The sequence below is a fragment of the Onychomys torridus genome, unplaced genomic scaffold (genome assembly GCF_903995425.1).
Source record: "Onychomys torridus unplaced genomic scaffold, mOncTor1.1, whole genome shotgun sequence".
NCBI lineage: Eukaryota > Metazoa > Chordata > Mammalia > Rodentia > Cricetidae > Onychomys > Onychomys torridus.
The window spans coordinates 877-25535 of record NW_023411612.1 but is presented as its reverse complement, the minus strand read 5'-3'; the positions used below and the strand labels follow the sequence as shown (position 1 = coordinate 25535).

Sequence of the window (24659 nt, the reverse complement as noted above, 5' to 3'; positions counted from 1 at the left end):
GGCCACACCCTCACCTGAGGCAGAGCCCCAGTGGCCTGGAGTGGCCCCAGTTTGCCTACCACTCGGGCCCACAGCTGGGTCTGGGGTTGGCTCACCCTAACATCTTCTCCATCTAGGACCTGCTGGAGTTTGTGAAGGTACTGGTCCTGTGGAACAATAACTGCAGGATCTCAATGACACAGGACACCCTCGGATATCCAAGAGGAGTTTGGGTGAGGATCTAGTGATGATAGCATACCTGAAACCAGAGGCCTTGACCAGACCAGTGATTCATTGCGATGAACATTTGGAAGTAAAGCTGATTGGACAAAAGGGTGTACTGTGTGACACATTGGCTCCCAGTGCCTCCAGGACGGATTGAAGAGGTGTTGGGGAGGCAGGAAAGATGAAGGAGGGAAGAGCTTTTTGTTTTGTTTTTGTTTGATTCTTTGGTTTCTTTTTTATTTGTTTGCTTGGTTGGTTTGATTAGATTTTTTAAAATTTTCATTTGGGGGGCCTCTATACAGGGGAGCAGAGGATATGGAGAGATGGGGAGGTGAGCAGACCTGGGGTACATGATGTGAGATTCCTGAAGATTTCAATAAAGAAATTATGTTAAATATAAAAAGAATAATAGTTGTCAGTATTTTGTTATGAATCTTTCCAACAAGTTATAGCTTTTATATTTTCCATCATAATACTGATTTCTGCCTATCATTTTATTTTAATTTTTCCTCATGAATTTTTCTTTACTGATTTTTTTATTTTGTTTTTTAGAGATGGTCTTTGTATGTACCCCAGGCAGACCTTGAATGCATTATGTAGTACAAGCTGGCCTCAAATCTCACAGAAACCCCTCTCTCAGCCTCCTGAGTTTTGTGTCTATAGGCTTGTGCCAAAACATCTGGATGAACATTATTCTATATCATCATGTCTTCTTTATCATTTTTATTATGATTGCATAGTATTTTATTTTATACCCTTAAAGTCTTCCAGCTCAATTCCAACTTCAAATATGTAATAGTCAAGAAGTCACATTTTGTGATAAAGTCACCAAGTTTTTAGTCACCACTTCTAAAAGAGTTACAATACTTCCCAACCATGGGTGAGGTCCAGGATTCTGTCCCCATCATGGAAGTGAGAGAGTGAAAGAAACTACTTAACCCCTACATGCCAGCAGACTGTTGACATGTCACAAATATAGAGGGGAAATCAGTATGCTGTGATTTAACCTTGAACAATTTATTACACATTTATAAGTATACTTATAGGTAGAAAAGATACAATAACATGGGTTATAGTATTTTCTATAGATGGTAAAAGATAACACCTTCTCTTCTCTATTGTACAACCTTCTCTTCTCTATTGTACTATCACATCTGTCTACAGGCAACACACTTGAATAAGACCCAGTGACCCAGAGGAATGGCCAGCAACTAAGATCATCTTTGTCCTTTACATCATCACTCACCAGGAGCCACAGAAAATGCTTTCTTACCTGGAGAAGAGTCTGCATCCATGTCTGAGGAATCAAATTTATTCATGAGGTTCTTGTTAATATAAATGTTTTCTGAAAACATATTGAGAAGAAATCTTCCCCTGCCCTCAGAAGATGTGTGCCATCCCTTCTTTAAAATAGATCCTAAGAACACGGACCACAGAACCAGCTAGCAGGACTCACAGGGCTCCCAGAGACTCAAGCTGCTATCACAGAACCATCATGGTTCTGCACTAGGCCCTCAACATACAAGCTGGGGTTGTTCAGCTCGGGGTTGTTGTAGGACTCCTAACAGAGGGCATTGGGTGTCTCTGTCTCTTTTGCCTGCTCTTAGGACACTTCTCCTCCTAGTAGGTCGCCTCATCGAGCCCTGACATGAGGATTTGTACCTAGTCTTATTGTATCTGTTATGCTGACTTCAATTAATATCCTTGATAGGCTTGTTTTTTTCTGAGAGGAAACAGAGAAGCAATGGATCTGGGGGAAAAGGGAGGCAGCAGGAAACCCGGGAGGAGTGGAAGAAAGGGGAGGTATGGTGAGGATATATTGTATGAGAAGAGAATAAATTTTAAAAAAGAACAGAAATATACAATATGAAAAATATTCTCTAAACAAGAAACAGCAAATTGTCATGCTATCAGCTAGGTGATGAGAAGCACTTCACAGAGAGTCCTGAGTGTTCAGCATGAGGTCCAGTTTCCTGCCACACATTACCTTCAGACAAAGGGCCTGGAAAATTGGACTGTGACATAATATGTACTAAATAAACAGAAGTTTTTTTTCCTTGACTGTAATTCTGTTGAACCAATTGTAATAAATCATGAAAGGAGGTCCTGATGAAGTGATTTCTAGATGCTACACCACCCAGTCTGTGTACTGTGAATCAGAATATAAGTTTAGAGGTGGAGGGTAACATTGTAAAGATGTAAATCATGGGGAATTCCCTCTGAAGTACAGAAGCACCTGGGTGAGTGAAAACGAGTGAGACATCTCTAGAAACCAGGGCACCCTACCATCTCTTGTGTATCTGCTAATACTACTTGTGTAAAGGGTATAGTCTGAAGCCTAGTGCATTTAGGAAATAAAATAGCATGCTTTGGGTTTAGAGAGATGTCTCAGAGATTAAGAGCACTAACTGTTCTTCCAGAGGTCCTGAGTTCAAATCTCAGCAAACACATGGTGGCTCACATCCATCTGTAATGTCATCTGGTGCCCTCTTCTGGCCTGCAGGCAGAACACTGTATACATACATACATACATACATACATACATACATACATACATACATACATACATACATAAATCTTTTTTTAAAATTGCATGTTTTGATGCAGAATCAACAGATTTACTGGAAGGAGTGGGAAAGGGGAACTAGGCCATTAGAGAAGTCTGCCCTGAGACCCGAGCTCTCTGCTCTCTGTGTAGGCCTAAAAGTTCCACATGCAAAGATGGTTTCGGGCAAACCAGACCACAGGAGTAAACACTGGGTCACTGTAGGGTCACATCATTTTTAACTGAATTCACAGGCAAGTCCTGAGACCACATTCTAGAGGATCATTGGCCCGTCACCATTGTGAGGGCTCCCACTTCCCACTCAGCTGCTTCCTGCAGGGGGAAGGCAAAGCTCACATCCTGGTCCTTCTGAAGCTGCTCCTCTGAGCTCTCTGCTTCCCACTGTCTTCATAACTCACTCTTGGGCACTCTCCACTCACGGGGCCACTGGCCACATCCTGACACAGCTCTGGTTAGCAGCTGTGGGAGGAGGCTGTCTCTCCTCATGCCTGTCTTCCCTTGATCCCTGAACTGCTCAGCACCAGTGGGTTTACAACACAATTAGGAACAGCAGGGACAATTAATGGATCCAATATACCAGAGGGAAACTTAAACTAGGTCCTAAAAATGGGATCATTTGAGTTCCTCCCGCAGACATCTTCTAGCTCATGCCTACATGCTCAACCTTCAGCTCTTCCAAACACTTCCCTTCTTGAAATCTCCTCTAGCTGCTCCATGTGCATACACATAACAAGCAAACAGCACATGCAAGAACACACACACACACACACACACACACACACACACACACACCACACCCATGCCTGGTCTACCCTATGCAAGGAAGTCCCTTTCAAAATTATGAGCCTCTGAATGCCAACCCATTATGGAGCCAACACTGTGCACAGTTGCTTCCTCACTCTACACTGGTGGCCCCCTTACCCTTCTGAATACCAGTTCCTCCAACAGGACCCTCCCCTCTCCTATTTGCAGTTCTGACTCCCCACAGGAAGTGACCTAATGAGTTGACACTCTCCTCACCATGCTGGAGCACAGACTCCCTACAAGTGACCATTCAGTAGCATAGCTGTCCTCCTCACCTCTCAGGCTCTGATGTCTAACAACAGACTGCTGCTTGGAAACTCTCTCCTGAATCCAGACACTTTCTCAACAGCATGCTGACATCCCCTCACTGCTTGGGCTTCAGTTCTGCTGTCAGGCCAGCCCTCAGCTTGGTCACCCAGACCCTGGACCAGACCATTGCGTCCCCACACCTGACCCTTCCACAGACACCTGCCTTGTCATCCCTGAGGTGCTGCAAGAAGGAAACAAATATGACAGAATATGAAGTTCCGTATGATTATTGAACCTATTGGATATTTCCGTAGTGATAAACATGCCTACACACCACTTCACTCCAGTCACAGATGCTCAGGGGTTTTACCCTCTCAGCAAAATATAGTTTTAAAGTTATCATGTCTCACATACACTTCAATAAGTCATGCACAATACTCAAGTGGCTTACAATAACAAATATTTTTCTTCTGCGTATGTACTAAGTGTGTTCTAAGTTCTAAGTCACCTATGGGTCATTGTAATTCTGTTCAGTTTCTTACCACATTTATCATTTGGGAGCACCTACTTATAAGTAGAATGAGTATTAGCCTCTTGTATTTAGAGAATCAGATTCATTCTCATTCTATGGGCCAGTGAAAGTCACCTGGACAAACCAGCCAATTGGGGTTGAAAGCATACTCTATATAAAGGAAGACAGGTCAAAGGCATTGGAACAGTCCTTCTACAGAGGAATGTGAAAGCACTGGGAAGCACCATAGCCTCTACACCTAATCCCTTTATGTTTACTCAGCAGATACGTTTTTGGGTTTCAAAAAGGAAAATTAGTCCTGTCGGCAGAAAAGAGGTACCATTGCAACACAAGCATGAAATATTAAATCTTGTTGGAGAGATGGCTCAGTGGTTAAGAACACAGGCTGCTCTCCAAAAGTCCTGATTTCAATTCCCAGCAACCACATGGTGACTCAAGACCATCTATAGTGGCATCTGATGCAATCTTCTATCATAAAGTCATATATGCAGATAGAGCACTCATGTACATGAAATAAATACAATACTTAAACTTGTGCTTTACTGATATATGATATTGAAGTAAACTAGTGTAATACAGGGTTAGTGTTGGGTGTCTGTCATGTACACCATGGGGTCCTGTATGAAGCAGTGTGGGAGGGCCTGGGACAGCGATGGTGCACATTCTCCTGTTCACCAACATCTGCATTCATATTATTTTATATCTGACCTGTCAAAGAAAGACTTTGTCTAGACTTTTACCCATTTCATGAGAAATTACCACTCTAATTGTTTAAAATTCCTGGAGCTATTTGGAAGTCTGTTTTATCATGGTAGGCCATGAAGCTTTATGCTGCTCAATTCTTTCATAGTTCATGTTAACAAAACAATTCATGTAGGGAGCTCACTGTTTCAGAAACACTGACATTGTGGTTAAAGAGTTGAGGTTTTGAGCCATGAGATGCTCACCCTGGCAGGGAAGTGATGCTGAAGGCTGAGTTCACTCTTTATCAACCAAGTACTCACACCTATATAATGAACCCTGGTAAAACTCTGAACATCAGAGCTCAGATGAGTGCCCCCTGGTTGGCTTATTCTGTATACTGTGACACATTAACATTCTGAGAAGGAGATGCATACGTCGGTTCAATGGAAATTTTCTTCATAGGATGCTCCCTAACTTCACCTGGTATGTCTCTCCATTTAGTTCTGCTTTGTAGCTTTCTACATAACAATACTATAATCCTAGTAGAACAGAATCATTAGTTCAGTGGGTCATCCTAGAAGCTCATAAATCCTCAGGTATCATGGGATCCTGGGACTCTGCAGCCAGTTGACTTGAAGTAATGGCCTCCTTGGGGACTCCTGAACATGAAGATTGACTCTGAAATGAGGACAGTCTTGTGGAGGCATGGCCTGAACTTGTAGAATAATTTAATTAGCAAATGAATGTTTTTGGCTATGGCTTACTAGAACAGCCATAAGAAACATTTTGAGGATGACTGAGGAAATACAAGCAAGATCACATATCATTTGAGAAAAGAATTGTTAAATTTTCTTAGAGTGATAATGGTATTGTTTTATAGTGCAATGAAAATTTCAGATGATTAATACTGAAATATTGCCTGAAGTGTTATGTATCAAATGAGCTCTCATGTGCCCTATCAAATAACATGTGCATATATATATATATATATATATATATATCAAATTATCAAAATATCAACAATCATTACTATAAATGTTAATTATGTGAGTATTGATGATACCATCCAGGCAACTTCTGTTTCAAAATATTCATGATAAGAAGTTGAAAGGTTTCCAAATTGTTAAGCAGCATGCAGGTTTTCATGGGACATGGGAGTCTGCTCAGTGTCCATCCACAAGGCTGAGGCTCTCCTTAATGCAACAGGCAGAAGGTGAGACACCAAAAATAACAGGTGATGCCAGTAGAAGGTTGGCTATCATCTTCTTAAACTTGCTCTTGAGGAAGGTTACCCAGCCCAGGATTAGCACCATTAGAGGCCCATATCAGCCTCACAGCACCCACAGCACCTGACACACTAGCCATGGGGACCAAGATCCTGAATGGCTCCTGGTAGTGCAGGTATTGGGGGACATGAGAAAATGCTGAGGGAAGGGCACAAACTGCCAGAGAAAGTGTGAGTAAACACTGAGGACCAAAGTGTCAGTAGGTGACAATGTCACCCTTTCTGAATTTTCTTAGAAGATCTTAAATGGTCTACACCACACACACAAAACAGACAACTATGTTAGGTAATAGAGGGTACTGTTCACCTGATTGTGGTAGCCATTGCCCAATACATTCCTAATATCAAGTCAAGATACTGTAATGTAAATATTCATGATTTATTTGTCAATTATACATCAATAAATCCAAAGACAGAGGAACAAAGAGACAGGGAAATGGCTAGAGGGACCACACCATACAACTCTATCATCACATGAGACTTTAGGAATCTAAGAATGGACAGAAAAGCTGGTGTACTTCTACATATACACAAAGGGATCCTGTCGATCTGATATATGGGAAATTCTCATTAAATAAAGAGTAAAGGATGAATAAATAAGTATATATGTGAACCAGTATTATCATATGTAAAACTTTTGGCTGCCTACCTAAATTTCTATGGACATCTCTTCCACAAGAAGATCTTTCCAAGTGTCTGTGTAATGGTGGATAAACAGGCAATCCCATGTCCATGAAGAATGTTTGATTCATAAGTATATTTTCTTCACCTGACAAACTGACTTCTGGTTTTCACTGCAAGGAATGTCATTCCAGCCCCAAACAGAATATGGAACATGTACTATAACACATCGATCGTGGTCACTGCTGGGCTCACCTGTGTGCCAGAACCTGGAAGGGAGGAAAGAATGTCAGGGTGTTTCCACAAGAGTAAGCAAGAGAAGGTTGCAGTTGGAATTTGTGGAATTCTGGTTCAGGTGTGTACAAATCAACTGTTCTCCACCACCCAGGTCTGACATGTCCCTGAATACATGGCCATCACAGTCAATATTCTCTTTGGTTGTTTTTTACTTGTTCTCCCAGAACACATACTAGGGGCTACCTCATGCCTAGGTCTTGGTACCTGGGGACTGTCATTCCATGTGCTTATTTATATGTTGAAAAGGTCTCTCAATCTCATGCTCTAATAATTTTTTTTTCATTTTACAATAGTCTTTTTTTAGAGAATGGAGAAATACTTAAAGTTGTTAGATAATCTACTTATTTCTGTCATCTAGAACAAGTAATTCACTACCCTTGATTCTTACTTTTCTTCTCTGAAAACTAAGAATGAGAATAACATCACTACCTATTTCTCACAACAGTAATCAGGATAGACTATGGGAACATAGTAAGGTATTAGAGTTTTTAAATAATTGCCTAAATATGACACTTAAAAATTTTTGATTGAGGGCTTTTAATTTAAGAGAATTAATCAGTTATGATCTTGACATTAGTTTTTATTACAGATATAAATAAAATCTGGAGAGATGGCTCATACATTAAGAGCACTTGTTGCTTTTCCAGAAAACATGACATTTCTGATTCCAGCACCCATATTGGCAGTCATACCACCTGTGAGCTCAGCTCCTGATAATCCCACACCCACTAATGGGCTCCATAGGCACCCACATACACATGGCTCACAGAGAAACATAGATATACACACTAACAAAAAATAATAAATACTATTGTTAAATATAGAGATGAGAGACTGAAAATGTAATAAAACTGATCATGGTGTAGTACCTTGGTTGGGTGCCCTGGGTACTTATCATCCTACACTCTTCAAACTCAGTTTCCTCATCTCTCCTGGAGTATCAGTGACATGTGTCTCACAGGACTCCTTGATGAGGAAATGGGGATAAAGTAACTCCATCCCCAGCACTCACACCAGGGGTGAGCTGTTTTAGTTTCATAACCAACAGCTGGAACACCCCAAAGTCTTCTCATGCTATAGGACCCAGGACTCCTCTAGGAAACTCTAGACTCACGTGACACTTTTATTGTATGGTGTCTGATCAACCCATCGCCACTGTCGATGACCTGGATCCAAAAGCCCAATATAATAAGCAGCTTTAGGATCCAGGATATTGGTGATGAAATCCTAAGAGGAAAGAGAGATACAGCATTCAGCCTGGATGGAGTGATCCTTTTTCTGTTATTGAATTTTTATAAGAGCTTTTAAAAGTTATTTCAACTATACAAAATTATAGGACCAATATGATGCACATATGCAGTTATGTAACAATCAAATTTGAGTTCATCTCTCTTGTCCATTAAATAGTTTTCAAATTTTAGATTAATACAGATTATTATACATTTTAGAGATACACTGTGATACTTTGATTGATTTCCTCTGGTCACACAGAGATGAGAAGACAAAGAAAGGATCAAGGAATAGAAGAGCCACCCCACCCCCAGGAGTGCCATCTTCCCTGGATGACCAGGACACAAGGTCATCACTCAGGGGCCTGATTTCCATCACATTGGAAACACTCTCTGTCCGTGATCATAAGGAATTCTCATCTCAGACGCACTCCCTCTTTTCTTCCCCAGCACCATTCTTGAAAGTTGTGCATGAGACAATTTAGAAGATTAAATCATTCTCCATTCATAACCTCAGATATTTCATTTCTGATGGTTGGCTGGGACTCTCCTGATTTGATCCCCTTTCCCTAGTCAGCTCTGCGCCCTCTTCTGTTAGCCGGTGGGTACTACAGGAAGCCTTAGAGTGCTGAAATCACAAACTGGCCTTTCAAGCAGAAACATTTCATGCTTCCCTCCAACTTCAGGCTTTGCATTTCTGTTGCCATGGTTCCTTGTGGGTTGTTTAGCTTCACTGAAGCAGGGGCAAGGTGTACAATGCCAAGGCTGAAGCACGATTCCCGGCTTCTGCCACATCGACAACACCCATGTCAACAAAACTCCCTCTTAGTAAAAAGAGGCAGACAGCAGGCCAGGCCAGGCTACACTGTCCCACGATGCACCTGCTCTTCCTGGCTGTGGATCACCATCAGATGAGCACCCATGCTGGAGCACTTCTCCTCACTCTCGCTGTAAGATGCAGTGTCAACCGTAGGAATGTAGCAGTGGGAACTAAATGGCTTCCAGTCCTTTGGGCAACAGCTCCAGACTTTGTCTTTGGGGAAGAAGGAAATGTAAGTGCAATGTCATTAAGTCATTTTAAAAACTGCTTGATGTGGAAACCACATGGAAGTTGAGACTTCACACTTATCCAGATACAACAAGGAGTCCCTCGTCCCTCAGATGCCAAGCAACCCCAGTCTACCTCTATCTACACTAACATCAGGGCTCCTTGTTCCTACTGGAGTATTGTCAGGAAATCAGAGTGTCATGGACACCCAGACACTGAGGACATAATCCAAACTGTCTGGGTCTCTAAATAATAGTTTAGTTCTTTGTTGTTCATGTAGATCTCATCCATTTCTCTGTCATTGGGTGATCATTGTGTCTTTCCTAGGGTCCTGTTTTCTAGGTAGCCCCCCTGGAGTTGTGTAGCAGTCTAGTCATCTTTGTTTTATATCTAGTATCCTACTATGAGTGAGTACACACCATGTTCATTCTTCTGAGTCTGGGTTACCTCACTCAGGATGATTTTTTCTAGATCCATACATTTGCCTGCAAACCTCATGATGGCATTGTTTTTCTCTGCTGAGTAGGACTCCATTGTGTATATGTACCATGTTTTCCTTATCCATTCTTCAGTTGAAGGGCATCTAGGTTGTTTCTAGGTTCTGGCTGTTACAAACCATGCTTGTATGAACATAGCTGAGCAAATGCCCTTGTGGTATGATTGAGCATTCCTTAGGTATATGCCCAAGAGTGATACAGCTGTGTCTTGGGGGAAATGTATTCCCAAGAAAAATGGATGAGATCTACATGAACAACCTGGACAACAGTGGGAGTAATGAAGGGCAAGGTTTGAGGGAAAGAAAGCTTAGGGGTACAGGAGATCCCAGCTGGATCAAGAACAGAAAAGGAGAACAAGGAATAACAGACCATGATAAATGATGACCACATGAGAACAGGAATAGGCAGAGTGCTAGAGAGGTCCCCAGTAATCCACAATGATACATCCTCTGTAGACTGCTGGCAATGGTCGAGAGAAAGCCTGATCTGACCTAGTCTGGTGATCAGATGGCCAAGCACCCTAACTGTCGAGCTGGAACTCTCATCCATTAAGTGATAGAAGTTGATATCAGAAAATGAAAAGATCTCCTATGCTCATGGATCAGTAGGATTAACATAGTAAAAATGGGCAGCTTTCCAAAAGCAATCTACAGATTGAACAAACTCCCTATCATTATCCCAACACAATTCTTTACACACCTTGAAAGGACAATTCTCAACTTCATGTTAAAAAAAAAAAACAACCCAGGACAGCTAAAACAATCCTACATAATGAAAGAACTTCTAGAAGCATCATCCCTGATTTCAAAGTGTACTACAGAGCTATACTAATAAAAACTGCATGGTATTGGCATAAAAAAAAGACACATCGATCAATGGAATAGAATGGAAGACCCAGACATAAATTCACGTATACACACCAGGGCTGTTGTTGTTTTTTTAAAGAAGCCAGAAATATACAATGGAAAAACTAAAGCATCTTCAACAAATGGTGCTGGTCTAACTGCATGTCTGCATGTAGAAGAATGCAAATAGATCCATATCTACCACCCTGAACCAAACTAAAGTCCAAGTGGATCAAAGACCTCAACACTAAACGAACACACTGAATGTGGTAGAACAGAAAGTAGGAAATAGCCTCACATGCATTGGCACAGGAGCCAACTTCTTGAACAGAATACCAACAGTGCAGGCACTGAGATCAACAATCAATCAATAACTGGGACCTCATGAAACTGAAAAGCTTCCATAAGGTAAAAGACACCATCAATAGGACAAAATGGCAGCCTACAGAATGGGAAAGGATTTTTATCAACTACCTGTCCAACACAGGGCTAATATCAAAATATATAAAGAAGTCAAGAAACTAGACATCAACAAACCAAATAATCCAATTGAAAAGTGAGCTAAATAGAATTCTCAGGGCCTGGAGAGATGGGTCAATGGTTAAAAACACTGACTGCTCTTCCAGAGGACCCAGGTTCAATTCCCAGCTTCCACATGGCAACTCACAACTGTGTGTAACTCCAGTGCCAGAGATCCCAAAATCTTCACACAGACATACATTTAGGTAAAACACCAGTGCACATAAAATAAAAATAAATAAATTTAAAAAACCAAAATTCTCAATGAAGCAATCTCAAATGGTTGAGAAACACTTATAGAAATGTTCAACATCCTTAGCCATGAGGGAAATGCAAATCAAAACTAGTCTGAGATTCTATCTTACACCAATCAGAATGGCCAAGATCAAAAACTCAAGTGAGAGTTCATGCTAGCAATGATGTGGAGGAATGGAACAGTCCTCCAATGCTGGTGGGGATGCAAACTAATACAGCCACTAAGGAAATCAATATGATGGTTTCTCAGAAAGTGGGGAATCAATTTACCTCAACACCCAGCTACATACACTCTTGGGCATATACCCAAAGCATGCTCCATCCTACCACAAAGACATTTGCTTACCTATGTTCTTAAAGGCTTATTCACAAAAGCCAGAAACTTGAAACAACCAAGATGTTTCTCAGCAGAAGAATGGATAATGAAAATGTGGTACATTTACACTATGAAGTATTACTTCACTGTTAAAAAAAATGACATCAGCCCAGTGTGGGCACAAGTCTTTAACCCCAGCACTCAGGAGGCAGAGGCAGGTGGATCTCTGAGTTCAAGGCCAGCCTGGTCAACAGAGCAAGTTCCAGAACAGCCCTGACTGCACAGAGAAACCCAGTCTTGAAAAAAAAAAAAGACAACATCATGAAATTTGCAGGCAAATGAATAGAACTAGAAAAAAGTCATCCTGTAATATAACCCAGACCCAGAAAGACAAACATGGTATCAATTAACTTATAGATGGATATTGACTGTTGGTTAAAGGATATTCATACTACAGTCCACAGACCCAGAAATAATAGGTACAAAGGGAAAGGAGAGTCATATGATCTCTGTGGGAAGGAGAAATAGAACAGATTTTGTGGGTGAACTCGTGGCAGACGGAAAACGGAACAGGAGGAATTGATGTGTAGAAAGAGTGAGTACCAAAAAAAAAAAAAAGACTGGAATTGGTGTGGGGGGGGTATAAGAGGGAATGTGGAAACCTAGTGCCATGGAACATTCCGGTAATCTACATGGTTGACGCTATCAAAGAATCCTAGTAATGGGTGATATGGAGCCTGAACTGGCCGTCTTCTGTAACCAGTCAAGGCGCTCAGTAGTGGGACTGAGATTCCAATCCAGGCACAGAAATTCAGCCTATACTTTATTCTGACTGCAAGATGTGCAAGGGTAGAGGTGGCACAGAACTTGTGGGAGTGGCCAACCAATGACTGCTCCAACTTGAGGCCCACGCCACAAGAGGGAGCCCATGCTGGACACTGCCTGGATGGCCAGGGATATGAAATGGGATGACTCAGAGACCTAGGGCAGAGCAAAACATTAAAAACAAAACAAAGAGGGAACAGACCCCAGCTTCTGTCCGACCTAGAACTCCCATCTGGACCAGAGCTAGACCTGAACATCACAGAATGGAAGAAGAAGAAGAAAACAACCTTATAAGTGACATCATGAAGAGGCTAGAGCCTTATATAGAAGAAATCAAAAATAAAGTAGAGGAGCAGACAAAGAAAAAAAGGGAAGAACACTATAAAAAACTAGAGGAAAGGACAATTAAAGCAGAAGAAACAATAAATACTTGAATGAAAATCATGAAAAAGCAAGGGAGACAATCCAAGATCTGCAGAGGTAAACAGAAAAAATGAAGAAGACACTAGCAGAGGGAATGTGGGAAATAGAAAATCTGAGTAAACAAACAGGAATTTCAGATGCAAGTATAACCAACAGAATGCAAGAGATGGAAGAGACGATCTCTGGTGTTGAAAATACGGTAGAAGAAATAGATTCATCAGTCAAAGAAAACACTTAAACCAACAAAGTCATGACCCAAAATGTCCAAGAAATTTGCAACATCATGAAAAGACCAATCCTACGAATAATAGGGGATAGAGGAAGGAGGAGAATACCAACTCAAAGGCACAGAAAATATATTTAACAAGATCATAGAAGATAACTTTTCCACCTTAAAGAAGGAAATGCCTATGAAGATACAAGAAGCCTATAGAACACCAAACAGACTAGACCCCTCAAAAAAGTCACCTTGCCACATAATATTTAAACAACTAAACGTACAGAATAAAGAAAGAATATTAAGGGCAGCAAAGGAAAAAGGCCAAGTGACTTATAATGGCAAACCCATCAGAATAACACACAATTTCTCCATGGAGACTTCGAAAGCCAGAAGGACCTGGACAGATATAATGCAGACACTAAGAGCCCATGGATGCCAACCTAGACTAATATACCCAGCAAAACTTTCCATTATCGTAGATGTAGTGAACTAGACCTTCCAAGACAAAACCAGATTTAAACAACACTTATCCACAAACCCAGCCCTACAGAAAGCACTAGAAGGAAAATTCCAACCTAAGGAAGGCAGATACACCCATGAAAAGACAGGCAATAGATAACACCACAGCTGTAAACCCCAAAGAAGAGAAGTATACACAACACTACCACCAAAAAATCAAAATAACAACAGGAACGATACAATCACTGGTGATTAATATCCCTTAATATCAATGGACTTAATTCACCTATAAAAAGACACAGACTAACAGAATGGTCATGAAAACAGGACCCATCTTTCTACTGCATACAAGAAACAAAACTCAAATGCAAAGACAGACACCTCCTAAGAAAAAAGGCTGGGAAAAGACTTTCCAATCAAATGGCTTAAAGAAGCCAAGCTGAGTAGCCATCCGAATATTCAGCAAAATAGACTTCAAACTAAAATCAATCAAAAGAGATGATGAAGGACATTGCATACTCATCACAGGAAAGATCCACCAATATGAAGCCTCAATTCTGAACATTTATGCCCCAAACACAAGAGCACCCACATATGTAAAAGAAACATTACTAAAGCTTAAATCACTTATAAAACCCCACACATTAATAGTGGGAAACATCAACACTCCACTTTCACCTCTGGACAGATCGGCCAAATTGAAAGTTAACAGACATATAATGGACTTAACTGATGTTATGGATCAAATGGACTTAATCAATATCTACAGAACATTCCACCCCCCAAAAAAAAGAATATACCTTCTTCTCAGCACCCCATTGAACCTTCTCTCAAATCGACCACATACTTGGCCACAAAGCAAATCTCAACAGATACAAAACAATTGGAATAACCTCCTGTGTTCTATCAGACCACCAGACATACGAAAGTCCATCAATGTAATACACCATACAAACAAACTCAAAAAAAAAAAGACCACATGATCATCTCACTAGATGCAGAAAAGGCATTGGACAAAATCCAGTACCCCTTCAAGATAATGGTCTTGTAGTGATCTGGAATACAGGGAACATACCTAAACATAATAAAGGCAATCTACAGCAAGCCAACAGCCAACATCAAATTAAATGGAGAGAAACTCAAACAAAACCACTAAAATCAGGAAGAAGGCAAGGCTGTCCCCTCTCCGCCTACTTATACAATATAGTACTTGAAGTTCTAGCCAGAGCTATAAGACAACATAAAGAGATTAAGGGGAAACAAATTGGAAAGGAAGAAGTCAAGCTCTCCCTATTTGCAGATGACATGTTAGTATACATGAGTGACCCCAAAAATTCAACCAAGGAAGTGATACAGCTAATAAAAACCTTCAGCAACATTGCAGGATACAACATCAACTCAAAAAAAATCAGTAGCCCTCCTATATACAGTAGGCAAACAGGCTGAGAAGGAAATCAGAGATACATCACCCTTTACAATGGCCACAAATGATATAAAATACCTTGGGGTTACACTAACTAAGCATGTGAAGGACCTATATGACAAGAGCTTTAAGTCCCTGTAAAAAGAAATTGAAGAAGATGTCAGAATATGGAAAGATCTCCCATGCTCATGGATAGACAGGATTAACATAGTAAAAATGGCAATCTTACCAAAAGCAATCTACAGATTCAACACAATTCCCATCAAATTACCAACACGATTCTTCACAGCTCTGGAAAGAATAATACTCAACTTCATATGGAAAAACAAAAAACCCAGGATAGCAAAAAGAATCCTGTGCAATAAAACAACCTCTGGAGGCACACAATCCCCGACCTCAAGCTCTACTATAGAGCTACTGTAATAACAACAGCTTGGTACTGGCATAAACACCGACATGTGGACCAATGGAATCGAATTGAAGACACTGATATTAACCCGCAGACCTATGAACATATAATTTTTGACAAAGAAGCCAAAAATGTACAATGGAATAAAGAAAGCATGTTGAACAAATGGTGCTGGCATAACTGGATGTCAATGTGTAGAAGGCTGAAAATAGATCCATATTTGTCACCGTGCACAAAACTTAAATCCAAGTGGATCAAAGACCTCAACATAAATCCAGCTACTCTGAACCTGATAGAAGAGAAAGTAGGAAGTACTCTTGAACACATTGGCACTGGAGATCACTTTCTAAATATAACACCAGTAGCACAGACACTGAGAGAAACAATCAATCAATGGGACCTGTTGAAACTGAGGAAGGCTTTGTAGAGCAAAGGACGCGGGTCAACAGACAAAGCGACATCCTACAAAATGGGAAAAGGTCTTCACCAACCCCACATCTGACAGAGGGCTCATATCCAGAATATATAAGAACTCAAGAAATTAGACATCAAAATGCCCAACAGTCCAATTAAGAAATGGGCTATAGAACTAAACAGAGAATTCAACACAGAGGAAGTACAAATGGCTGAAATTCATTTAAGGAATTGCTCAACATCCCTAATTATCTGGGAAATGCAAATCAAAATGACTCTGAGATACCACCTTACACCTGTCAGACTGGCTAAAATCAAAAGCAGAGAAGACAGCTTATGATGGAGAGGGATGTGGAGCAAGGGGAACTCTCTTCCACTGCTGGTGGGAATGCAAGCTTGTACAGCCACTTTGGAAATCAATATGGTGCTTCCTTAGAAAATTGGGAATCCATCTCCCCCCAGACCCAGTTATAGCACTCTTGGGAATATACCCAAGAAATGCTCAATCATACCACAAGGGCATTTGCTCAGCTATGTTCGTATCAGCTTTGTTTGTAATAGCCAGAACCTGGAAACAACCTAGATGCACTTCAACTGAAGAATGGATGAAGACTGCTACACAACTCCAGGGAGGCTACCTAGAAAACGGGACCCTAGGAAGGACCCAAGGATCACCCAATGGCAGATAAATGGATGAGATCTACATGAACAACCCAGACAACAGCTCTTAACACATTGCTCCATCCTGGGTTTGCATCACCCTTCATTGCCATCACTTCTTGTTGTTTTTTATAATCTCTTCTCCCTCCATCCACCCATTCAAATGTAACACTTCCTACAGTCTTGTCATGATTCTTCCTCCTCATACAAAATCTTCCCGAGTGATGCCATGTATTGCTGTGGTCTTGCCTGCTGCCCGTATGTGTGGGATTTGTGTTCACTAAACATAAACCAATTAGCTTCAGCTCAGTACGCCCCAAATTGAAATCAACACCTACCAACTTAAACCTATAACTTATCCTAGATTGTCTACCTCTTTGAATAACTTCCTGGTTGCTGACTTTACATCATCCGAAGATTAAAGTTATACTGTACTTCTTGGATACCTTAATCTGTGGATCTCGATATTCATCAGCATCTACTTATTTGGTGTTGTGCTCTTTCCCATTCAAAGTCGCCTCTTATGTTCTTCAGACACTTATCTCATTATCAGGTTTGACACAGGCCTTTTCATTTCTCTTTTTGTCCTAGTGACTCTGTTTTCAGAGTCATACAAAAGCACCATCTATAACCTAAGTAAGCTACATCAATTCACTATTTGAAATGTTGCAATGGTTCTCCATGGCTGTGATGCTTTGCAAAAAATGACCACAACTATTAACTCCTGTATCCAAACACCATTGTAATGTGATTTTTAAGTTTTCCCTGTTAACAAAACAAAAGAAAGATAGGAAGGAAGGAAGGAAGGAATGAAGGAAGGAAGGAAGACAGAAAGAAAGAAAGAAAGAAAGAAAGAAAGAAAGAAAGAAAGAAAGAGAAAGAAAGAAAGGAGGGAGGGAGGGAAGGAGGGAGGGAGGGAGGGAAGGAAGGAAGGAAGGAACGAAGGAAGGAAGGAAGAGGAAAGGAAAACAGGAAGTCTTCTGTTTGAACTGCCTCCTAGACTTCCTTTGGCCAAGAGAATGTGCAAAATCAACTCTGATGTACTATTAAGTTAAATGTTTTAAAATATTTATATATTCATTATATATACAGTATTCTGTCTGTGTGTATGCCTGCAGGACAGAGGAGGGCACCAGATCTCATAGCAGAGGGTCATGAGTCACTATGTGGTTTATAGGAATTGAACTCAGGGCCTCTGGAAGAGTAGCCAGTGCTCTTAACCTTTGAGTCATCTCTCCAACCCTCTTGTTAATTTTTTTCCAGAGACCTGGCTCATGGTCACCCTCAGTCTCAGAAGTCTGAAAGCCGCTATGTATAAAAGCCAAAATATCCTAAGGAACCTACACATGCTAGGACCAGAGAAGCCATATATAGTATGTTTTCCCACACAGTGACAAAATGTAAGTACTGCCATCTGCCTATGACTTTCCTTTTACACTGTACAGTAGGTACATTTTCATATCACCATGTTTTCTTGGTGTTCTTTACTGTGGTTGCAGCAGGATATATTCTAATACTGTCTAGACTGTCCAAACATTAGAGACGCATATACAACAAAAGTAAATATTTCTAGTCATATTCCACTTCTTTAGCATATGGTCAGTCTGATAGTCACTGTATCATGGTTAGAAACTGTTTGCTAGATGAAGGTACAATGTAGTGGAGAGCAACTGCCTACCGAGGGAGAGGCTCTGCTTTGATATATAGTATAAAAGAAAATGTTACTTCAAGATAAGAGCTCCACACAGAAACAGTTTTCATAAAGTTGCAATAGACTGTCAAACATAGAGGGAAAAGGCTCAATACTGAAAAGTATGATTTCATTTTATGTTCATTTTTCGACAGCAGGAAATGCTATATGAAAGATATATAGATATATATATATATATACAAGAATATAAGATAAAAGGTATTGTTTCCGTAAATGGCAAGAGCAATAACCATGCCAAGCAAGCTTTTATTTCCCACTAGAAAACTCTACAGCCCTTAAAGTCACGCCACAAACAATTCAATCCCCTGTGACTCCAGTAAAATCCCAGACATGAGCGCTGAGAGAATTAGTAACCAACATCACCCAAAGTTTATTAATGACTCTTCCTTTATCCTTCCCCCAAGATTAAGCCCAGATTTTTTTTTTACCTGTAGCAGAATCTGAGTAGGTTCCTGAGGAGTTGGATTCATTCTTGAACTTCACTTCTTCATAGATGATCTCTGAAGCCATATCAAGAAGAGACCTGCCTCCCTCAGAAAACACACCCTGTCTGCTGCCTAAAACTCGCGGTATGTGAGAATCAAACACGGCGATAAACTGTCTTATCACACAATTATATATGAGAAGAGGGATTTCCAGATGGGAAATACCACATGAGAATGGGAAACCACAACACGGAATCACTCAGGCCACATACAGAGATGCAACATCTTCAAACAGAAGATAAGAATTATAGCGTCTGAATCTACTCAGCACGATATGCAAATACTATAAAGTGGGCACTCAAAGGGGGAAGGAAAGAAATAGGAAGGAGGGGGGAAGAGGAACCATGCTGTGAGAAAACTCTGTCCTAAGATACCCTGCAGCAAACATAAATTCATGTACTTCTGTATGCAACAAGGTTTCGGGAAAACCAGACTGAACAGGCAAGTTCTGAGACCATATTCTAGAGGACCGTTGGACCCTCACCATCGTTTGGGCTCCCACTTCCCACTCAGCTGCCTCCTTCAGGGGGAAGGCAAAGCTCACATCCTGGTCCTTCTGAAGCTGCTCCTCTGAGCTCTCTGCTTCCCACTGTCTTCATCACTCACTCTTGGGCACTCTGCACTCACTGGGCCACTGGCCACATCCTGACACAGCTCTGGTTAGCAGCTGTGGGAGGAGGCTGTCTCTCTCCTCATGCCTGTCTTCCCTTGATCCCTGAACTGCTCAGCACCAGCCTCTCGGGTTCACAGCATTATTGGGAACAGTTGGGAGAATTAATGGATCACAATATACCACAGGGGAACTTTAACTAGTTCCTAAAAATGGGATCATTTGAGTTCCTCCCACAGACATCTTCCAGCTCTTATCCCCATGTGTGGCCTTCAGCTCTTCCAAATAATTCCCTTCTTGAAATCTCCTCTTGTGCCAACAAATAACAAACAAAAAGCACATGCAGGAACACACACACAAACACACACGAACACAAGCCCATACACACACACACACACACACACACACACACACACACACACACACTTAGTTTGTGTTTCTAGGTTTTCTCTCCAGTTTGTATCCAAACATACTAAAATCCATGGGTGCACACTATTAGTCCCATTTTAGAGTAATGTTTTAGCAGGTTTCCTTTTTTCCCAAATTTCAGCATTTCTAACCTACATATGAGACTGAAAAAAAAAACTATGTTCATTATCTCTATTGTATGATCTCAAGTGATAGTCTCTTGGATGCTGCCCATCACCTTCCCACATTCTCTACTAAGCTGCTTATCTCTCCAGGATGGACTCCAGCCCTCAGGTCTAGCTTGTGTCTCCTGCACTGATGCCCTCCTCCCTTTAGCTGGATGTTCCATCTCAAGGTCAGACACTGTGCTTAAGTTCTCACATCAAGACTGAAGAAGCCTCCTTCATCAAGCTTGTGCACTGACTCCTGGTGCTATCATTGAGGAGTCTCTACTTACCCCTGAGCCTTTGGCACTCCAAACCGAACCAAGGTCAACTCCATGTGCAGAAGCCCTCATCATCCTGGAATGCATTTAGTGGTCACACAGAACTGTCCCAGCAGGTAGACAGCATCCTTAGCTTGGCAGTCTCTGAAACCCATACCAGCTCTGCTTACTGCACAGACAATCTCTTTGGCCTACTGGACCACTACAAACAATGCCAGGACATCCACAACCAGACAAGGATGCTCTCCTTACCATACTAGACACTAAGGTGCCACACTGATCTCCATAACAGAGACATTCTTTAGCCATGCCTGGTCTAGTCTCTGCAAGGAAGATCCAAACAACCTACCTTGTCTCTGAATTCCAACCCAGTATGGAGCCAACACTGCAAGGGTTTCCTCCTCACTCTGCACAGGTGACATCCTAACTATACACAGGTGCACTGCTCACTATACACAGCTGCACTCCTCACTATACACAGGTGCACTCCTCACTATACACAGGTGCACTCCTCACTATACACAGCTGCACTCCTCACTATACACAGGTGCACTCCTCACTATACACAGCTGCACTCCTCACTCTACACAGGTGCACTCCTCACTATACACAGCTGCACTCCTCACCCTTCCAAATGCCCAGTTCCTCCATCAGGACCCTCTCCTCACCTATTTGCAGTTCTGACTCCCCACAGGAAGTGACCTAATGAGTTGACACTCTCCTCACCATGCTGGAGCACAGACTCCCTACAAGTGACAATTCAGTAGCATAGCCGCCCTCCTCACCTCTCAGGCTCTGAGTCTCACACCCGACTGCTGCTTGGAGACTCTCTCCTGAATCCAGACACTTTCTCACCAGCATGCTGACATCCCCTCACTACTTGGGCTGCAGTTCTGCTGTCAGGCCAGCTCTCAGCACGGTCACCCTGACCCTGTCCAGACCCTTGCTGCCCCAACCTGACCCTTCCACAGAGCTCTGCCTTGTCCTTCATACACCATTCTTTATTTAGTAAGTTACTAAGTAACTGATGTGCTGCAAGGAAAGAAACCAGATATGATAAATATAAAGTCCTGTGTGCTCATTAAACCTGTTGATTATTTACATGGTAATCTATATGCCTATACACCCCAATTCACTCCAGTCACAGATGCTCAGGGATTTTACCCTGTAGACAAGAAAATATTTCTAAGTTATCATATCTTACATATACTAGAATAAGTCATAGACAATACAAATATCCAGGTGGCTTACAATAACAAATATTTGACATTTATGTATGTTCTTAGGGTCTGGTTCTGGTTCACAGAAATTCTGTTCAGCTTCTTTCCACATTTGTCATTTTGGAGACAGATCATAGAGAACAATGGTTCATTGTAAGCTGAACATTTAGTTCACTCCTGTATTTAGCAAATCACATTCATTTTCATCTTTTGGCCAATGAAAATCACCTTAACAAATCTGCTAATTGTGGTTCAAACATACTTTATGTATTGCTGAACAGTGGTGGTGCAGGCTTTAATCCCAGCACCAGGGAGGCAGAGGCAGGCAGATCTCTGTGTGTTCTAGAACAGCCTGGTCTACAGCACTAGTTCCAGGACAACCATGGCTGTTACACAGTGAAACCCTGTCTTTAAAAACAAACAAAAATCTTGAGTAAACTACATTTTGTGAACAGTGTAACTGAGAAAGATCACACACACACACAGAGATGCATGAGCAAGAATATATTCGTGTACACACACACACACACACACACACACACACACACACACACATGACAACACTTAAGGGACTATAGAAATGCCTCAGTGGTTAAAAATGAGTACTGCTTTCCCAGAGGACTGGATTTCAGTTCCCAACACACTTAGCCTGTGGCTCACAGCCACATCTAACTCCAGCTTCAGGGATCTGACACCCTCTTTGCCTCTGCAGGCACTGCATTCACGTACACCAAGCCACATACAGGCACTTGCATATATATGTATTTTTATTAAAAATAAAGAAAATATGGTACATTTACACAATGGAGTACTACTCTGCAGAGAAAAACAATGACATCATGAGGTTTTCAGGCAAATGGATGGATCTAGAAAAAATCATCCTGAGTGAGGTAACTCAGACTCAGAAGGAAAAATAAAATCTAAAACACACACCCTTTAGCATGACTCCCTGGAGATGCTCACATTCACATCATTAGATTTGCTTTATTCTTTCTGAAGCTCTTTTCTGTTTCTAATAAAATTCTGTTCAGCCCAGTATTGCCTCTCCCTCCCAGAAACTCTGCTTTATTGACACTATGCTGCTACACATCTCAATTATGCCTGATTGGAGACATCTCAAAAGGACTCCACAGGCAGCTGGAACTGAGTGTGTGGTATCAGTCATTTTCCCATAGTGCCCATTGCTGATCGATCTACCTGAGAATCTTGTTGGAAATGCTGATTCTAGGCACATGGAGTACTACATTCCAAGAAGGAATGATGTTTTGTACACTCTAACTTGGTGTAATTCAGTTCTTTTATAATTGCTTTTTCTTCAAGAAACTGAAAATGTATTTTAAACAAAGTTGTAAAACAGAAAAAAGAAACATTCAGTTTCGTGTTGGTAATAAGACTCAATTTTTTTTAATTTTTATCTTCTTCTGTCCTTTGTAGAAACCAAACCTATAAATGTCCAATTACCTGAACAGTTAGAGCCTGTCTGAGAAAGACTCCCTTTTTCCATGCACTGGGTGTGGTGGCTGTGGCTCTAGAACATGGGTATTAGAATGAGGAAGAATGAAAGTTTCAGGTTGTCCATAACTACACAAGTTAGTGTCGCTGGTTTGTTAGTTAGCTCATGGCTAGCCTGAGATACATGAGAACCTAACACACACAAAAAAATCACCTTCAGTCAGTATTTCCCTGCTCCTAGTGATTTATGACCACAGCTATCTTCAGGAAGAGCTGGAAAGACAGGACAGATCCATGACCCTGGGGACTCTTCAACATTTCATGGAGGACACACTGAAGACTAAATCTTAGGTGACAAGGTTTGTTAAGTATGTACACACCCCAGGAAAGGTGAGGGAGAAATGAGCTAACCCAGAGCAGTTCCAGGTTACCTGAGCAGGGAAGTTATAAAAGCCCAACACTGATCAAAAGGACTTTGTTTCCGTCCTCTTCTTTCCTGTATCTCCCTCCACCCCAGCTGGCTCTGACTTCTCAGTGTCCCCACACTTTCACAGAGTTCCTAACTTAAATCTAACTCACCATTCCTCTAGAAATTGAATTTCTTTCTTCTCTTCCTCATCTCCCACTGTCCTTAGTCACTAGATCCGGCTTTCCTTCTGCTCATTTACCAGACTGTTAGAAATGGACCATCAGCAGCTCCTCCCGTCTACTGAGCAGTCCTCCACCATGAGACTTGGCACATTACAAAGCCTGCTGCTTCTCCTCCTCCTGACTGTTGGGAGACAGTGGCTCCTCCCTGTTGTCTGGTCCCGCTTCCTGTGTTTCCTGTGCTCTCTCATTCATGTGTCCTTCCACACTCACCTCTCTCAAAATGGAACACTGCACCCACTTCCGTCTGGACTCCTCTTTGTCCTCTAGTTCCTCTTCCTTAGGGGATATTCATTGTGCTGGGTTGTTGGGGGATGGGGGTATTCCTTTTGTGTTCTAGTCTGGTTTTGTTACCTGCTGCAAAGGTCTTCCAAAATGTACAACTCTATCCTAAATCATGTGAGTATGCATCCAACTTAATTTGTGCATCTGAGATTTAGGTGAACATAAACAAAACTTAAATCTTCATATTCCAACCCAAACCTGCTACTCATCTTCTTCCTCCTCAAATATCTCCATAACTGATAACTTTATGAAACCAGAATATTAAAGTCATACCTCACTCCTCTGTGTCTCCTATTCTCAGCTATCAATTTTGATCAAAACGTCACCTCCTTTTGTCCAAGTTATCTCCTCTCCTGTGCATCACTAGCATGATCCTTGCATCAAACCCCTAGTAGTGCTCATATGGATTCTGAAGCTTCCTAATCTCTACTTCCCTTCATTTTCACACCTCTGTAAAAGCACACTTGTCTAAGTTTAATTTTATCATGTCCTGCTTCAAATTCATAGGGGATCTCCAAATGGTGTGGCACATTGAAAAACTGGACACAGTTCTTATCCTTCCCTATAATATCCCACTTAGACTATGCCTTTGCAGTTCCCTACTCAAGAGA

General features: G+C 41.4%; 1 protein-coding gene across 1 annotated transcript; it reads right to left on the bottom strand.

The window, feature by feature from the left end:
• Window positions 1–7027: 7027 nt before the first annotated feature.
• LOC118575261 (C-type lectin domain family 4 member A-like) lies at window positions 7028–23004 on the bottom strand (the record flags this gene model as incomplete). The annotated part of the gene is made up of 4 exons (XM_036175883.1): window positions 7028–7214; window positions 8357–8469; window positions 9353–9504; window positions 22908–23004. Coding segments are annotated over 4 exons (504 nt in total), but the record flags the coding sequence as incomplete, so codon positions are not given.
• Between the last annotated feature and the right edge of the window lie 1655 nt (window positions 23005–24659).